The sequence below is a fragment of the Protopterus annectens genome, chromosome 4.part1, assembly GCF_019279795.1.
Source record: "Protopterus annectens isolate FY-2018-M chromosome 4.part1, PAN1.0, whole genome shotgun sequence".
In the NCBI taxonomy this organism is placed as follows: Eukaryota; Metazoa; Chordata; order Ceratodontiformes; family Protopteridae; genus Protopterus; species Protopterus annectens.
Window position 1 is genome coordinate 571,672,232 of NC_056734.1, and position 18,353 is coordinate 571,690,584.

At 41.9% G+C, this 18,353-nt stretch overlaps 1 protein-coding gene across 1 annotated transcript in view; it reads left to right on the top strand.

Moving 5' to 3' along the window:
• NDUFB5 (NADH:ubiquinone oxidoreductase subunit B5) overlaps positions 1 to 18,353 on the top strand; it is a 364,099-nt gene that overhangs the window by 101,330 nt on the left and 244,416 nt on the right. Inside the window, exon 3 of the mRNA XM_044070381.1 lies at positions 12,969 to 13,035. Coding sequence (XP_043926316.1) covers positions 12,969 to 13,035 — 67 coding nt within the window. The remainder of the gene's footprint in view (positions 1 to 12,968; positions 13,036 to 18,353) is intronic.

Genomic DNA, 18,353 nt, shown 5'->3' on the forward strand with positions numbered 1-18,353 from the left:
GCAGACTGTTTCCAAATGGATAAGCCATTGTATTTGTATCTGCTATATGCACCATGGTAAACCTATCACCAAGGGGAGCAGATCTAATTCCACCAGGGCTGCATCTACTTCTGCAGCCTTTCTCAGAGGGGTTCCTACCAGAGACATTCTAGAAGCTGCTACCTGGAGCTCAGTTCATACATTCACCAAACATTACCATTTACCTCTCTTCTCTAAATCCAGAGCTGGCTTTGCCGCTGCTGTCCTGCAGGGCCTTATAGCTGCTCCTAATGCTGTATAAATCCATCCTCCCAACCATAGCTTTGGGAATCTACCCAAATGTAATGACTGCAACAGTGAAACACGAAGAACATAGTACAGTTGTGTACACTTACCATAAATGTAGATGTTCAAGTGTATTCACTGCTGCAGTCCTGGATGTTCGTCGTGTTACCCTGCTGCAGTCATCACACTTGGGTTATCCTGTCATCAGGCGGTCCCGCAGTCGGCTGGAATTCCAAAGTCTTGGTCCGGCGTCGGTTGCTGTCGCCTCTTCCCTGATGTCAGTGCGCCAGGGGTATAAATAATGCAACCGATGCCATTTTCTCCAGTCTTTCTTGCCGTGCGGTGCCCGAAGCAGAAGCAGTTCGCAAGTGCCGGTCGGCCGACTCCTGAGCTTTTCGAATTCGAATTTCAGACCGAAGTCTTCTATAAAGCTAAGTACCATGTTGGGGAAACTTTTCTTGCCTTAGACCGATGTCAGAAAAAGTTAACAATTGTATTTCTTGTGGGAAGCAAATACCTCATAAGGATTTTCATTCTTATTGCATACCTTGCCTAGGCCCAGACCACGACGTCACTACTTGTCGGTTTTGTGCTAGGTTTTAATAAGCGTACTATTAAAAGACACTTTGATTTCGCACGACACTACTTCGGTAGGAAATTTAACTACACCATGCCGTCGGAGCAACCAACTACCGGCGTGCACAAAAAACGCAAGGATAAGGACCGACAGCCCAGGCCTAGGCCAGATTCCGGGGCCTCGGCTGAGCCAGTCTCCGGTCCTCAGTGAGGCTCCGACGCAGCCCTTGACTACCGCAGATCTGGAACCCGAGACCGCTACGGAATTTTTGGCGGAATGCACCAGGCCAACGCAGCCATTTAGTTCAGGCCCTTCCGACGACTTTGCTACAAAGGACGTCGGTGCTTCAGAAATGCCATCGGTTTCTGAAGGCGTTTTCAAACTGACGACCCTCACCATTAAAACGTTTTCTAAGACGAAGACTCCTACTAAATGTAAAAGGACTGCTCTTCAGTCTCCTGTCCAAGGCCCCATGCCTAAGAAACAGATGCTCAAAATGGCTGAAGATTTGATTTCTTTAATCGGGGGTTCCCAGCCCCCTCCTGACAAAAGGCCTAGACAAGAGGAAAATTATGCATCCTCTGAACAAGTGTCCATTTCTTCAGACTCCTCTGAGGACCAAGATTACTCCTTCTCTCCTTATGAAGATTCTGATGCTGAGGACTCTATTCCCTCAGCTTCACCTCCTGAAGACTATTCCTTTGGGGAAGCTTTACACACTATGAGGGAACATTTTCACTGGGAAGGTCAGGACTACTCTGACTCGAAGAAAAGGCTCAGAGAGTTTCTTTTACTCCCCCAGCACAGACCACTTGCCATCCCACCAGTTTTGGACATTGTGGATGATGTTTACTTAGAATCCAGTTTCAACCCAGACTCTCGCTAAGCCTGACAGATACTATAGAGTGCCTGATTCCCACAAATTTCTTTACAAAAGCCCTGTAGCTGATCCAGAGACTATCTCCCAGGGACCCAAGGGGGCTAAGGCTTCTATGGCTAAAAACCCAGTACCTTCTGAGAGAGATTCAAGAGCACTAGACAGGTGGGGGAAAAAGGTTTACACCTCAGCCACACTAGCTATGAGGGCACTGAATTGCCAATTCCACATGCTTAAGTATCAGCAATTCCTATTCTCTCAGTTAAAGCAAAGAATAACCACTCTCCCTCAACAATCTGAATTGAAAGAAGTACAGGATCTGTTACATGCCACTGAGCAGGTGGGCAAACATACCTTACAATGTGGGTTTGATTCTCTGGAGGCCTCCTGCAGAGCAGCTGTCACTGGGTCTGTTATACGTAGGCATGCTTGGTTAAAGGAACAAACTCTGCCTGATCATGTTAAAGCAAAACTACTAGATGCTCCCTTGCAGCAGGATGTTCTTTTTGGAGTTAAAGCAGAAGAAGTTTTAAAGAAAATGGAGGATAAGGCAAAATCTATGCAGACAGTCAAAGATTTCCTACAGGTACAAACCCCTCGCTTCAGCAGAAACTGGCCAACAAAAAAATTGGTCCTTTCCAGCTTCTGACAGACCGCAGAGGTGTAAATACAGATGCCCAAGGGGCAGAGGACAACCACAAGCCTAGTATAAACCTCGCCAATGGGGCACTATAACTCAGAAGGGAGGAGAAGACCGGTCACAATCCACTAGAAGACAAACTCCATGACTTGCACCTCATCTGGCCAAGCAATACTCTCTTGACAGCCCCCTTGCGGGGAAAACTAGCACTTTTTGCAGACAACTGGCACATTGTCACAAAGGACAAATGGGTCCTAGACATAATTTCACGAGGATACAGATTCCACTTTCACACCTTGCCAATGAAAAAAGGAATGCCAAACCTGCCACAAAATCAATGGGCAGAGGCACAAAAACAAATTACAGCTCTCATGGAGAGCCATTCACCTGGTACCTACTCGAGAGCAAGGCCAAGGATTTTACTCAAGACTCTTTCTAGTGCCCAGAAAGGACAATGCCTGGAGACCAATTCTGGACCTTTCAATTCTAAACACTTACAAGTACCCAAATTCAAGATGCTAACACTACAGCAGCTACTTCCCATGTTGGGCAAGGAAGCATGGCTAGTAACATTGGACCTCAAGGAGGCATACCTGCATGTCCGTATCAGACAAAGTTGCAGAAGATACCTTCATTTCATTGCAGGTTCAACCCATTACCAATTCTCTGCACTGCCCTTTGGCTTATCTACTGCGCCCAGAGTATTCACAAAATGCCTGGCACCAGTAATTGCATACTGCAGACAAAGAGGAATTCAAATATATCCATACCTGGATGACTGCCTCATCCAAGCAGAAAGCAGAGACATTCTCTTACATCATCTGGCCTTTGTAAAGCATCTACTAAACTGCCTGGGGTACACAGTAAACGAAAAGAAGTCAAAACTAGTACCCTCACAAAAAATGACATTCCTGGGTGCCAGCTTGAATACAACGGCCCAGAAGACTTATCTTACGCCAGACAAGCAACTACAACTGACTCAATATTTCAAGACAATGGCAACAAAGACCCAATTAACTGCAAGAAAAATTCTGCAGGCCTTGGGCTTCATGGCATCTTGCATACTAATAATACCATTTGCAAAGCTGCATATGAGGAAATTACAGTGGTACCTAAAAAGCGTATGGTCTCAACACAGCCACAGCTTGGACACAATATCTGTCATTCCCTGCCTACAACAGGAATTTCTATGGTGGTCACAGGCATGTCACCTCAACAAGGGTCAGCCTTTCACCTTGCCCCCAGCCAGGCAAACTATCACAGCATACGCTTCAGATTACGCCTGGGGGGCACACATGGCAGGGCAATGTGTTCAAGGCCTATGGACTGCAGATCAAAGAAATCTTCACATAAATCAAAAAGAGATGCTAGCTGTACAGAAAGCTCTGACAGCCTTCAAGGATCTATTACATCCAGGACAACTGGCAATAAAGATGGACAACACCACAGTAATGTGGTACATAAACAAACAAGGGGGTACACATTCCTACCCTCTATGCAGGCAAGCAATGATCTTGTGGAACACAGCTCTGGCTTACCAAGTTCAGTTACAAGCTCAGTTCCTGCCAGGACAGAAGAACATATTGGCAGATGACCTCAGCAGAAACATCAAGGATCCCCACGAGTGGAAACTAGATCCACAAATATTTGCAATGATAACTCACAAATGGGGCCTTCCGGACATAGACCAGTTTGCCAGTCCTCAAAACTATCAAATGACAAAATTTTGTACAAGGACATTTCATCATCAAGCTTGGAAAGTGGACGCACTCTCTTTCAGTTGGAAAAACCTGACAGTATATGCCTTCCCTCCATTGCCTCTCCTCACAAAGGTTCTTTTGAAAGTCAAAAAGGAGAAACCACAGCAGATTCTCATAGCCCCAGACTGGCCACGCCAGCACTGGTACCCGCTATTGAGAAATATGGCCCACAGCCCACCATGGATATTGCCTCAAATCCCCCATTTGCTCACACAACAAAACAATCAGATTCTACGCAGCCAGCTCAAAACTTTAAATCTGGCTGCATGGCAAATCTACTAAACATCCAACCAGCTCCTCTTTCCCAAGCCGTTCTGGATGTTATTCTGGAAGCCAGGAGACCAAGCACCAGGAAGGCTTATTCGGACAAATGGAAAAGGTTTTGTGCCTGGAACCAAACTAAAGGCCAAGACACAATTCAGCCTCACATGCTTCGCATTCTATAGTATTTAGCTGAGATGTTGCACAAAGGACTTTCTTTTTCCTCCATTAAAATCCATGCTTCAGCTATTTCAGCTCACTACAACACGGATCTACCTTTATTTTCAGATCCTCTTCTAAGGCAGTTCCTCAGAGGGGCAAAAAACATTAGACCACCCAGGAGAGCTCCTACACCAACATGGGACCTCAATTTTGTTCTGGAAAAACTAACACTACCTCCTTTTGAACCATCTTTCTCTGCAGATCTTCAGTTCCTATCATGGAAGACTGCCCTGCTGCTAGCAATAACTTCAGCTAGAAGAGTCTCAGAGCTACAGGCACTAATGGCAGTGGAACCTTTCCTCATTTTTCATCAAGACAGATGATTTTTCATCTACAAACTAATCCTTCCTTTATGCCTAAGGTGGTTTCCAGTGTGGCTCTAAATTAAACCATCCACTTACCCACCTTCTTCCCAAATCCACAGAACAAAGGTGAGAGACTCCTGCATTCCTTGGACATTCACAGGCAACTTCGTTACTACTTGGACAAAACTAAGGCTTTCAGAAAATCTGACCAGCTCTTTGTATCCTATGCTGCAGCTTCTCAAGGGAAGGCTATATCAAAGCAAACCATTTCTAAATGGATAGGTCATTGCATACGTTTCTGCTATACCCATCATGGGAAACCAGTCCCTGCTACCATTAGGTCCCACTCTACCAGGGCAACAGCTACTTCTACAGCCTTTCTCAGGGGGGTTCCAACCAAGGAGATTTTAGATGCTGCATCTTGGAGTTCAGTACACACCTTTACCAAACACTATCACTTACCTCTTTACTCTAAGACCAGGGCGGGCTTCGCCACTGCAGTTCTGCAGGGCCTTCTAGCCTCCACTAACCCGATCTGATACCCCCCCTTCCTTAGCTTTGGGATTCAACCCAAGTGTGATGACTGCAGCAGGGTAACACGATGAACATAGTACAGTTTTGTACCTACCATAAATGTAGATGTTCGAGTGTTCACCCTGCTGCAGTCCAGGTTACCCTCCCTCCATCCCCTCTGATCTACTGGCTAATTCTCTTCAATGCCTTACTGATGTATTTGCTTATAGCTGAAGGGATTTTGTGTTTGTGCAGAGGTTACTCCTTTTGGTACTAATTTCTGACCACCTTTTTTGGGGGCACCTGACATCTGGGGCAAGAAAAACTGAAGAAAATGGCGTCAGTTGCATTATTTATACCCCTGGCGCTCTGACGTCTGGGAAGAGGCGACAGCAACCGACGCCGGACCAAGACTTTGGAATTCCGGCCGACTGCGGGACCGCCTGACGACAGGATAACCCAAGTGTGATGACTGCAGCAGGGTGAACACTCGAACATCTACATTTATGGTAGGTACAAAACTGTACTTTACCCACCCTCCAGCCCCCTGTTTTTCTCTTACTATACCTCTACTTTGTTTTACTATGCTTAAAAGCCTTTTTGGTGTAATTTGCTTTTGTTTGGAGGTATATTTTTTGTGTTTTAAATTTTATATATATATATATATATATATATATATTTTTTTTTTTTTTTTTTTTTTTTGCTCCCCATTTGGGGGACACCTGATATCTGGGGCAAGAAAAACTGATGTAATGGCGTCGGCTGCATGTTTTATATCCCTGACGTCCTGGAAGAAGGGACAGCAACCGACGTAGGACCCAAGATTTTGTTAATCAGGGCGACTGAGGGCAACCTGCCAGCAGATTACCCTAATGTAATGACTGCAACAGTGAATACACTCGAACATCTACATTTATGGTAAGTGTACACAACTGTACTTTACTGTCTGTGCTTGTACTTATAAACTGATGTCTGTTTATTTTTTGTCTCTATCCACTTCTCGTGTGAAAACTACTTGCATACTTTCAGAAGTCATTATCTTTTAGCCTTGAAGAAACCAACGTGCACTCTTTGATTGCCCTATAATCGGCTTGCCTCCATAATCCTTTATTGCAGCCTGAAAGACAAGCTGAACCATGTATTGCTAAAGAAAAATGTTTCATTATATTCAATGTTCTTATATTTTGTTTCCACTTAAAATCTTTCATTAGATTATGTCAAGAGTATTTTTTCTTATAATCCAGACATTCATCTATGCAAAAGTAAGACGAAACAAAACATATCAGCTGTACATGTATTAGGATCTGTGTAATTTTATATCCAATCCCTCACCTCAACAACCTAGTTACAGCCTGTTAACTTAAACCTGCTTTTGTTTAGCCTTTCTTCTGTTTGCAGTGTAATGCCTACATTTTTAAATAACAAGAAAGAAGAACTAATGAGAAAAGGAAAAGGGGAAAAAAGACATCTGTTTATTTAAATAACTGTCATGTCCAAGTACAGCTTAAAATACTTTACTACAAAGTATAAAACCCAAAAACTCAAAACTTAAGAAAACCAACAATTCCAAAAGAAACAAATGTCCTGAGGAAAGATTAGGAGCACAGTTTAATAAAATATAAGTTGCATTCATTCAAAACACTTTTAATAAACTTCTTCAGACACAACCCCTTCCAAACCAAATGCTTGTATTGCATCACGATACTGCCATCTACTGGCAAAATCAATTCAAAACACCCACTTAATAGATGTAAAAAAGTGGTTTGTAGGTAGAATGATATCAAGTGACATTGAACATCAAACTAAAATATAACGTTTTTAAAGTAAATCTATACTTTGGCATTTTTTAACATCAATACTAGAAGTTGATGATTTATCATTGAGACCTAGAACATTTATAATATCCAAAAACAGCTGCCAATATAATTCACATGTCTCCAGTAAGGCAGTCCAATTACTTCCCACCTGAGGTATTCCATCTTTCTTAAGAATAAAAAAGGTGATTTTTTTAAGAACTCTTATATTTTAGAGTGTAAAGTGCATTCTTATTATCTTTATTATTATTATTGCATATACATGCTAATAAATTCTCCTTTTAAGGGCCCACTTAACTTTACCTACATAGAAATCCGGGCAAGCCGAGCATTGTGCCAAGTAAACAACTTGGAGCCAGAGCTTTTGGGACATATTCTAATATTACATTAGTCCCTTTCCATATAAATTTACACTGTTTGTTGGCAACAACCACATTTAAAATATCTGTGTTCATAATCTTATTTAAGTCCTTCTGTGGATTTTAAAAATATTTTTTTTCAAATTGTTCTTGTTCTTGAAAACCAGTAAGGGTGTATCCCCCAAGATAGACTCCAAATTCAGGTTGGCTGACCAATTTTTCTCCAAATGGTCTGGATCTCTGCTGTAAAATTATCAAATTCACAAACCGTAGCACTGTAGTACTTATCAGACTTCCTAGTAATATTAAAGCTCAAAGTTTCAACATTAACCCCTTTAGCAAGAACAGTCAAACTGTAGTGGATCTCACATTCACTACCTCACATCTACAGGCTTATACAAATCTAGGTGTATATACCCTGTCAGTAAACATACGTGCTACAAGATCCAACACTGTAAGAAAGTGTACATTGTCAGAGGTCAGCCTCGAAATCCTAATCATCTGCCCCTTCAAAACATTCCATTTTTGCCATGGCAGATGGCAACTCTTTAATGCAACATACTATTAGAATAAGGAACAGAAAAACAACACTTGCAGGCATCCTTATAAATCATCGCATCTAAAAAATGTATTTGAGTAGAGTCAAATTGTTCAGAAAAAACTAGAAAGTAGTAGTACTATTAATATATTTTATAAAGACATTTAACTGCTCAATAGTGCCTGACCATAAGATAAAAATATCAAGATAACACAAATATAGTTTAACATTGCCATAAAACGAGGGGGGAAAATGTAATTTCTCTCCTACCACCACCACAATATGATAGCAAAAATGGGAGTCACTGCTGCCCCCATCGCTATACCAGTTGTCTGTCAGTAAAATTCATGTTCAGAAAACATAATTATTGGAAAGTAGGTAGTCAACACATTCTAGCAACACATTAATCTCACTTTGTGGTAGAACAGTACCCTCCACCAAGGTTTCACTAAACCACCATATATCAGTCAAATGTGGTATCGCTAAAACAAATCCCGAACATCAATAGTGACAAAAAACAAACCATTATCAAAAGATACCTGCTTATGCAATTTCAAAAAATGTCAAGTGTCTTTCAAAACATAGGATTTATCAATAAAAAACAGTTTTAACTTCAAATCAATGTACTTGGCCAATGGTTCAGTTTCAGAACCACCCACAGCAACAGTCAGGTGAAAAGGATGGTCGAATAGAGATTTGTGCACCTTAGGTATTCCAAATATACTAGGAATTATTGGGTTGCTCACTTTCAAAAAATTGCAAACAGCCCTATCCACTTTGATTTATGGATGGACAATTTATTATTTAACAGCAAATCTTTAAGTAAGAAATATTAATTTCATTCCTAGTTGTTGAAGTAAAACAATGCCCATTGTTTAAGTATGCCAACATTTTTTGTGAATACAAACAACTGTCCATTAACACCACTCTGCCCCTTTTTCAGGTTTCATCACCCTAATAGTTTTGTCCTTAATTAAATCATAAAGTAGTTTTCTTTCTTCAGGAGTTAAATTAAAAATATATATTAACACTGTGGGATGTTAAAAACCCAATCGGTCTTTCATAGGCCTTTTCAAATACATTAAGTGCAGGCACCAAAAGGGGGGGGGGGGTTAAAAACACTCGACCTGTGTAGTGCACCATCAGAAAATGAAACCCCATCAGTATCTTTAAACCATAGTGCCAAATTCCGTTTGCTTACAAATAATAATTTCAGTTCCTGCAAGTGCTTCACTAAATTGAATCCAACAGATGGGGCAAAAGTAGAACCTTTTCTGAACAAATCTCCATAAAGGGGGAAACTTCCAAGTGTCTATAACTGAAAATGTAAAGTCCATTGAAATTATATACAGTACCTTGTAAGTCACAAAATGAACCACAAATTAGTTCTGGCATTGTCCTCCGCCCCTGCCTCTCGTTAAAACATGGGGTATTCTGCATCCTCAATGGAGTATTCCAACTGGAATCCGTATGTAGTCTCTCATTACTGTTCATCTTGCTGTGCATTCTCGCCAAGTGTCGAGGTGGGGGAAATCGATTCTCTAAAAAAAAATTGATTTTCTACAGCCCCATTACTGTTCAACACTATGGCACTTTCATTTGCAACTACAAAATCGGCCCCTCTATTATTACTTTTATTGTATCGAAAAACTTCAATAGAAATAGTCTTGACAAAAAAAAAATCAGCCCCTCTATGTAGTCAAGTTTCATGGAAATACTGTTAAGAAAATTGTTTTACTTAGTCTTTTTCCTTCTTCCTCCTCTCCCCCCAGAGTACTTCCAAACATTAATGACTCTAAGTGAACCAAATGCTTTTCAGTTCCTCACATGTTTAACAGAGTCTACACTTTCCACAGCCATATTTCACAAATGTGATTGATGCTTTGCAGTCTCACATTTATTCACCAATTTCCATGTTGCTGGTTATCTTCCTGTTCATCTACATCTTTCAACTTCAGATTTTGGTTCAATTCCAGGTCTTCTGAGCAACTCCTGTGCTTTTCTCTGTCTTTCAAGCATTTTCTTTTGGAACAGTGGAAAATGTTTCAGTGGCAAAGTCTTTGAGTGCTTTATTATCAGAAAGAGAAACAGAGTCTCCTGCTTTATGGCTCACAAATGTTTGCATTTCTTCCTTAACTTGTTCTGCATCAGAAAATAACTTTGATCTTCCATGAAAAAATATTTTGAAAACGGCTGGGTACAGCAGCTTGAAACTTGCACCTGCCTCTCGACATTCCTTGATTATTGGAATAAATGTGTTTCTCTTCTGCGTGGCGTATGGTGAATGTTTCTACTGTCTCCAAATTTTAATATTTTGCCCTTTTGCCACAGTTTTGTCAGGATCAACTCTGTGCTGGTAGGTTTGCATCTTTACTAATAAAAGTCTTTGCTGCTTTCTCATGGCCATATTTAGAGCATGCACTCTATGTGCCCTTTTCAGTTAACAGTTCCTGCAGTGGAATACCAGTCCAGTTGCTTATATGTGCCTTTTTAAATTATTCCAGTCTGATCTAGTTTCTCTCTGTCCTCTAATTCTACCGTTTTATTTGAAACGTTATTTAAAAAAAAAAAGCAAATGTATTAAATCATCACTTATGACATTGGAAATCATATATTTATATATATAAATAAAAACAAAACATATTGACATTCTTTTAGTTGCAAACATTATACCTCATTTATAAGGTATGCAGTCATTGAGTTAAACATTACATAGCTCATTCAAATCCTGCCTTCCTTTAAAGCTCATTCCTCCTTCAAAATGTTATACTGCATGTATTGTTCCCACGATTCCCATTGCTTTCTATGTAATTTGCTCCTATCCTTTTATAAAGGTCCCATTTTCAGTTTTTATATCTGTTACTATATTCACTACTTCTAGTGCAGCTGGTTTAGACTTTGATTTCCATTTTCTAGTAATAGCTTTTTGGCAGCCACCACAGTTACTCAGCAAGGTCTTACTATGTCTAGGCAATTCTGATTCTGCATCATAGCTCAAAAAAATAATTTCTGTAGTTATACAGTAGACTCCTTCTTATCCATTCTCCCTTTAACTCTTTAACCAGCCATATTTTTGTCAATATTGTTTTCCATAAATCAAAATTCTGTTGCCAATTCTAGGAAAATGTACACTGCCCTGTATTCAGAGACAACATATTACTTTATCCAGAAAGTTAAGTTAAGTAAGAACACTGGTAATCATTACAACATATATACATAATTTTTAAATCTATTTTGTATGCTTTTTTGGATTAACCAGCCATTCGTTTATCCAGCCTTAAGGTCTGGTCCCAGCAAGACCTGATGAGAGGGAGTCTAGTACCAGTTTGCTCAGCCAGTATTTCTGGTAGTAGTCTGCAGGGAATTTTTAAAGTCTGCCAACTCATTACACTCCCAAAAAATATGCCCCCCCCCCCCAATTACCTCTTTCTTCCCCATCACATCTCCAGCATTTTCTGTCTACCCAAGGAAAAATTGGAGCAGTTTTGTACTCAGCCAGCCTTTTCTTCATTTTTGACCTGTAATTTTTTGCAGTTTTTTTCAGCTCGTCTGAATTTGTATTTAAAGCTTCTTCCATTTTTTTCCAATTTGACTTGATGTACTCCTTCAGTGTTTCATTTCTTTTAATCAGCTCGGAGCACATTTTTTTATCTATTTAAGTGGAAGCTATGTCTTTCACTAAAGCTGGGGCTTGAACTGGTTTTGCTAAACACCTGAAAGATTCTTCCCAGTCATTGTTTTCTCCAACTTTTCTTGTTGATTTTCTTTCAGGCTCTGTTAATTTATTCTTTGTGGAAATCCAGGCAGTGTACTTACTAGCCAGTAACTGAATTTTACTTGTGCTGGCAGTATCACTGGCTGTTTCTTAGTTTCTGTTTTCAGACGTGGAGAGTTTAAGTTAAGCTGTTAATCTGTGTGCAGCCATCTTGAAAGACCAGAAAGTGTACTTTTATTTACCATTACAAGTGTTGTAGGTCTTGCTGTACTCTTAAGGTTCCCATGCTGTGATAATTCATGTAATTTATAATGTTTTTATTTAATTTTCTCACTTGAAAACACACTTTGCATTCTGTCACCTTTCAACAAGTGTTTAAACTAGGATTCTTAATATAAGCAATGCTGAGGTCAATTCATTTCATGGGAAAAGGTGAAATCCCCCCCAGGGATTATTGGTGGCTATCCTTTTTTGCTCCGTTCCATAGTTCAGCTGGTTTCACTTTGGCCAAGTATCCTTCTGCTGTTTTTAATTTTTTTTTATTTTAATTAAATGTGTTCTAACCACTGATAAGTGTGCTGTTTGGTGATAAATCCAGACTATGAACCATATAACCCAAGTTCATGTAGTAGGTTGGAGGCTGGAAGAGCCAAGCAGGTGAGTATGGGGAAATGAGTAGCCTTTTGGCTCCCATATCTTGGGGGGGGGGGGGGTGATACTAACTGGCTCTCTATTTCAATCCACACTGACGCTTATATGCAAGAAATGGCATTAGGCAACACCAGTGACCTTAATAATCCCTAGCTGGTATCTGTGATTGTCTTGGAGTGTGCATGGGTAGAAGAGTATAAAATGTGCCAACTGTAATACGGTTGACTACCAGGGGGTGGTGATAGGTACATGATAGAAACACCCCTGTTGATTACAATCTAAATGAAGGAAAGCAGCACCAGCAACCAGTTTCAGACATGTAATTCTTAATGCCTGCAATTATTCATCAACAGAATGTCTCTATTAAAATAAAACTTGCACTGTTGATTTTTTTTCAATGTGCTGAGAGTTGAATAGCTGCAGTTATTCTTAGCATGTCAAGCATTTGATTGTTTTGTCTTTTGTTTTGCAGACTTTCTATATCCTTTTGACTGGAATACCAGTTACAGCCTTTATAACCTTTGTCAATGTTTTCATAGGTAAGTTGTGATATATTCTGTTGAAGTCACTTTGTGAGTCTGTATATTGGTGTTAAATTCAAATTTTTAACACTTTTTTATTTTAGCTGTGATTAGCTTTCATTGTATGCTGTCTGTGATAGATTATTTGATAGCCTTCTTGTCCAGTAACTTGGCTTGTAAACACCATGTTAGTAAAACTTGTACCAAGTGTTTTGTGTAAGGCATTTGACACAATATTCCACTCGGGCATTGTTGACAAACTCAGGAGGTTTGGTACAAACTCGTATGTCAACCGGTGGGTAACCAGCTGGCTCACAGGTAAGACCCAGGAAGTTAGAATTGGAGAGTCCACCTCTTCAAAGAGGCCAGTCACAAGTGGAGTCCTTCAAGGATCAGTCCTTGGACCGCTCCTTTTTGGCATTTACTTCTCTGAAGTCAAGGTCAGTCTCAGTGGTCTTTGGATGACTAAATTTGCAGATGATTGCAAATTAGGAGCAGTCATTGAATCCCACACTGACACAAATGTTCTCCAGGAGGTGCTGACACAGACAAAGAAACTGGTGTCAGAGCCATACCAATAAATGCATAATAGTATCCTTCAGGAAGTCATCCACCCCTGGTAACTATCATATTGACATCACACCCCTTAGAGTTGACCCAGTAGTCAGGGACTTAGAGACGCGCATAGATAGTAATCTGGCCTTTGACCATGTGTCTACAGTTGTGAAGAAATCATTCTATGTTGCGCAACTTATAGACAAAGGAATGGCATCTAAGTCCAAATAAGTCATTGTTCCACTGTATTTGGCATTCATCAGACCTATCATTGAGTACTGTGCCCCCTTTGGTATGTAACTAACCAGGCATGTCCAACAATTAGAACGTCCATAGAGGTTTCTCACTAAAAGAATGCAGGGCTTAAGTAAAATGTCCTATGAAGACCTCCTCAAGGCTCTATCCCTGTATTTAGTCTCCAAAAGGCTTTTGAGGGGAGATCTGTGCCTGACATACAGGGCATTGTCAGACCCTGCTCTGATGGACCTTCTGCATATCCGCAAAAGAAACCGCACCAGAAATACCTGTTACAAAGACTTGAACCTTGCCTGCGATGTTCTTCGTGTTTCACTGTTGCAGTCATCACATTTGGGTTATCTGCCTGCAGGTAGCCCTCAGCCAGCCTGAATACCAGAGTCTTGGATTCCTGCGTCAGATGCCGTCTCTTCTTCCATGACGTCAGGTCATCAGGGGTATAAAACATGCAGCCGACGCCATTACATCAGTCTTTCTTGCCGTGCGGTGCCCGAAGCAGAAGCAGTTCGCAAGTACCGGACGGCCGGCTCCTGAAATTTTTGTTTTCGAGTTTCAGAACCGAAGTCTTCTAAAAAAGATAAGTACCCCGTTGGGGATCTTTTTTCTTGCTCCAAACCGATGTCAGTAAAAGTTAACAATTGTCTTACCTGTGGAAAGAAAATACCTCCTAAAGATTTTCAGTCCTACTGCATTCCTTGTTTAGGCCTAGACCACGACGTCCCTCGCTGTCGGTTTTGTGCCTTTTTCAACCTTCGAACTATTCGTCATCGGGCTATTTTTGCAGAAAATTATTTTGGTACTCTGTATCCGTATTCCAAAATGGCTTCGTTAAGCCATCCGACTACCGATTTTCCAAAAAAACGTAAGGATAAAGACAGAGACAGACCGCATAGGTCCAAAACTTCAGATGACGCTTCCGTTAAGCTAGTTGCCAGTCCACCGGTATTTAGTGAGGCGCTTTCGCAGCCCCTGATACCCGCTACTTCAGATTCGCAGGCCTCTACTGAGACCCATTCGGAGTCCGGTATGCTACGAGATGCTTCTTCCACTATGGAACCTGCGGATGTCTCTACCTTGGATGGGTCTGGAGCCGCTGTGCATGCACTGGCTTCTGAGGGTGTATTCAGGCCTACAGACTTGCATTTTAAACCGACACCATCGTCTTTATCCAGGCCTAAAACTCGCACCACGCCTAGAAAACCGACGTCCAAACCACATGCTCAGGCCCATACGCCTAAAAAAACAAATGCTTAGAATGGATGAAGACTTTATTACCTTAATTAGGGGATGCCAGCCTTCCCTCTCTGAGACCTAGAACTGATTTTCCTTCTGATTCTTCTGACCAGTAATCTGATATTTCTGTTCCTTCTGAATACCAGGATTTGCCCTTATCTACCTATGAGGATTCTGATGCAGAGGATTCCATTCCCTCTGCTTCCCCTCCAGAAGATTTTTCTTTTGGTGAAACTTTGCACACTCTTAGGGAGCATTTCCGCTGGGAAAGTCAGGATTACTCTGACTCCAAAAAGAGGCTTAGGGAATTCTTACTCCTTCCTCAACACAGGCCTTTAGCTATTCCTCCTGTTCTGGACATTGTAGATGATGCTTTCTTGGAATCTAGCCTTTCCCCAGACAATTTACCTCCAGCTCCCAGAAAACCTGGCAGGTATTCGAGTACCTGACTCTCACAAGTTCCTCTTCAAGAATCCTACTGCGGATCCAGAGACCATTTCCCAAGGACTAAAAGGCATTAAGGCTACTGCTGCCAAAAATCCTACCTCTTCTGATAGAGATTCTAGAGCCTTGGACAGATGGGGTAAGAAGGTATACAGTTCTGCTACTTTGGCCATTAGGGCTTTAAATTGCCAGTTTCATATGTTAAAGTACCAGCAGCATATTATGGGACTACTTAAACAGAAAATTATGTTGATTCCTGACTGTGCTGAACACAAAGAATTACAAGATTTAATGCATTCTGCAGAACAAGTTGGTAAACATACTTTGCAATGTGGTTTTGACTCTTTAGAAGCATTTTGCAGGGCTGATGTCACTGGGTCTGTAATTAGAAGGCCTGCTTGACTTAAGGAGCAAAACTTGCCAGATCATGTTAAAGCTAAATTATTGGATGCTCCCTTAAACCAAGACCGCCTGTTTGGCAGCAAAGCAGAAGTCCTCAAAAGGATGGAGGAAAAAGCTAAAGCTATGCAAACTGTTAAAGATTTCCTACAAGTACAGCCTCCCAGATTTGGTAGGCATTGGCCTTCAAAGAATTGGTCCTTTCCAGTCTCTTCCAGGCCTTCTCAGTCCAAACCCAGGAACAGCAGACCACCTAGGTTACAGTCTCAGGCTATGCACAGGCCTAAGCAGTGGGGGGCTCCCACTTCCAAAGCAGGGAGTAGTAAGCCACCCCCCTATGGAAAAATGGCACAATGACTTAACCTTAACCCTTCCAAGCCCTGCTCAGCTGCCTGCTCCCTTAGGAGGAAAGCTCGCCCTGCAGGCAAAAAACTGGGAACTCATTACGCAGGACAAATGGGTTTTGAATATAGTTTCCCAAGGATACAGATTCCACTTCCACACCCTACCAACCCCAAATGGTTGGCCTGACCTACCCCCAAATCAGTGGGTGGAGGCCCAACAGCAGGTTCTCTCTCTTCTAAGTATCAGGGCTATTCAACCTGTCCCAGCAGAACAAATGAACTTGCTATTAAAACATCTGGAATTCATAAAACTTCTGACCTCACTGGGGTATACCATCAGTGAAAAGAAATCTCACCTAGTACCCTGCCAACAGATTGTATTCCTGGGAGCAAGCTTGAACACAACTTCCCAGATGGCTTTCCTCACTCCAGAGAAACAAGTTTATTTGACAACCTGCTTCAAACTATTGGCCACAAAGACCCAGCTATCTGCAAGGAAAATTGTGCAAGCCCTGGGGTTCATGACCTCTTGCATTCTACTAATTCCATATGCAAGACTGCATATGAGGAAACTACAATGGTATCTAAAAAGCATATGGTGTCAACATTCTCAGGACCTGGAGTCAATGATTCCTATCATTCCTTGTATAAAGGCAGAGTTCCTTTGGTGGACAGAGGCCTGCTACCACAACAAGGGGCTCCCTTTCACTCTGCCCCCTAAACCCTAACAACAGATGCATCAGACTATGCATGGGGGGCTTGCTTGGCGGGCAGTGTATTCAGGGCAAATGGAACCCGAGACAGATGCACCAGCATATCAACCAAAAAGAAGTGTTAGCTGTACAGAATTCCCCGACAGCCTTCAAAAGCTGCATTCTTCCAGGACAACTATTGGTAAAGACAGACAGCACCACAGTTATGTGGTACATAAACAAGCAGGGGGGAACCCACTCGTACCCTCTCTGCAGACTAGCCATGGCTCTGTGGAACACAGCCCTGAGCTACCAAGTGCACCTACAAGCTCAATTCTTGCCAGCGAATTTAGCTTGCCTGGCAGACAACCTAAGCAGAAATCTCATGGACCCACACGAATGGAAGCTGGAACCAAAAATATTCAACCTCTTCAGGAACAAATGGGGGATGCCAGAAGTAGACCCATTTGCCTCCCCTCAGAACTAGCAATTAAACAAATTCTGCACAAGGACTTCCCACAGTCAAGCTTGGAAAGGGGATGCCCTGTCCTTTACCTGAGAAAGCCTCTCTGTTTATGCCTTCCCCCTCTGCATCTCCTCTCGAAGGTTTTGCAAACGATTAAACAGGACTAGCCAAGGACAATACTGATTGCACTGGACCGGCCATGCCAGCACTGGTGTACCCCCTCTTGTGCAGTATGACACTGCTGGAACCATGGCACCTGCCTCAGACCCCTTCCCTGCTGTCCCAGCAGGCGGGCCAGATTCTGCACCCTCTGCTTCAAACCCTGAACCTTGCAGCCTGGCTAATTCCTTGAGCTGTCCAATAGCATCCCTCAGTAAGCAGGTGCTAGATGTCATTCTGGAGGCAAGGAGGCCTAGTACTAGAAAATCCTATGCTGAAAAGTGGAAAAGATACTGTTCCTGGAGCCAGACTCAGGGGATGGGCACAACAGTGCCCAGCTTACCTCATATTCTTCAGTACTTAACAGAAATGCTCCACAAGGGCTTGTCCTTCTCGTCAATTAAAACTTATGCCTCTGCCATTTTAGCACATTATAATACTGAGCCACCAATCTTCTCTCACTCCCTGCTAAAGCAATTCCTTGGAGGGGCGAAAAATTTAAGACCTTTCAGGAGAGCCCCTACTCCAGCCTGAGGCCTTAACTTTGTATTGGAAAAGCTCCCTCTCCCTCCCTTTGAGCCAGCTGCAACTGCAGAGTTGAAATTCCTTTCTTGGAAAATAGCCTTCCTTCTAGCCATCACTTCAGCAAGAAGAGTGTCTGAATTACAGGCCCTCATGGCATTGGAACCCTTCATTATCTTCCGTGCAGACAGGATTTCCCTCGGGACCAGTCATTTTATGCCCAAGGTGGTGTCTAGCGTGGCCCTAAATCAGTCCATTCATTTGCCT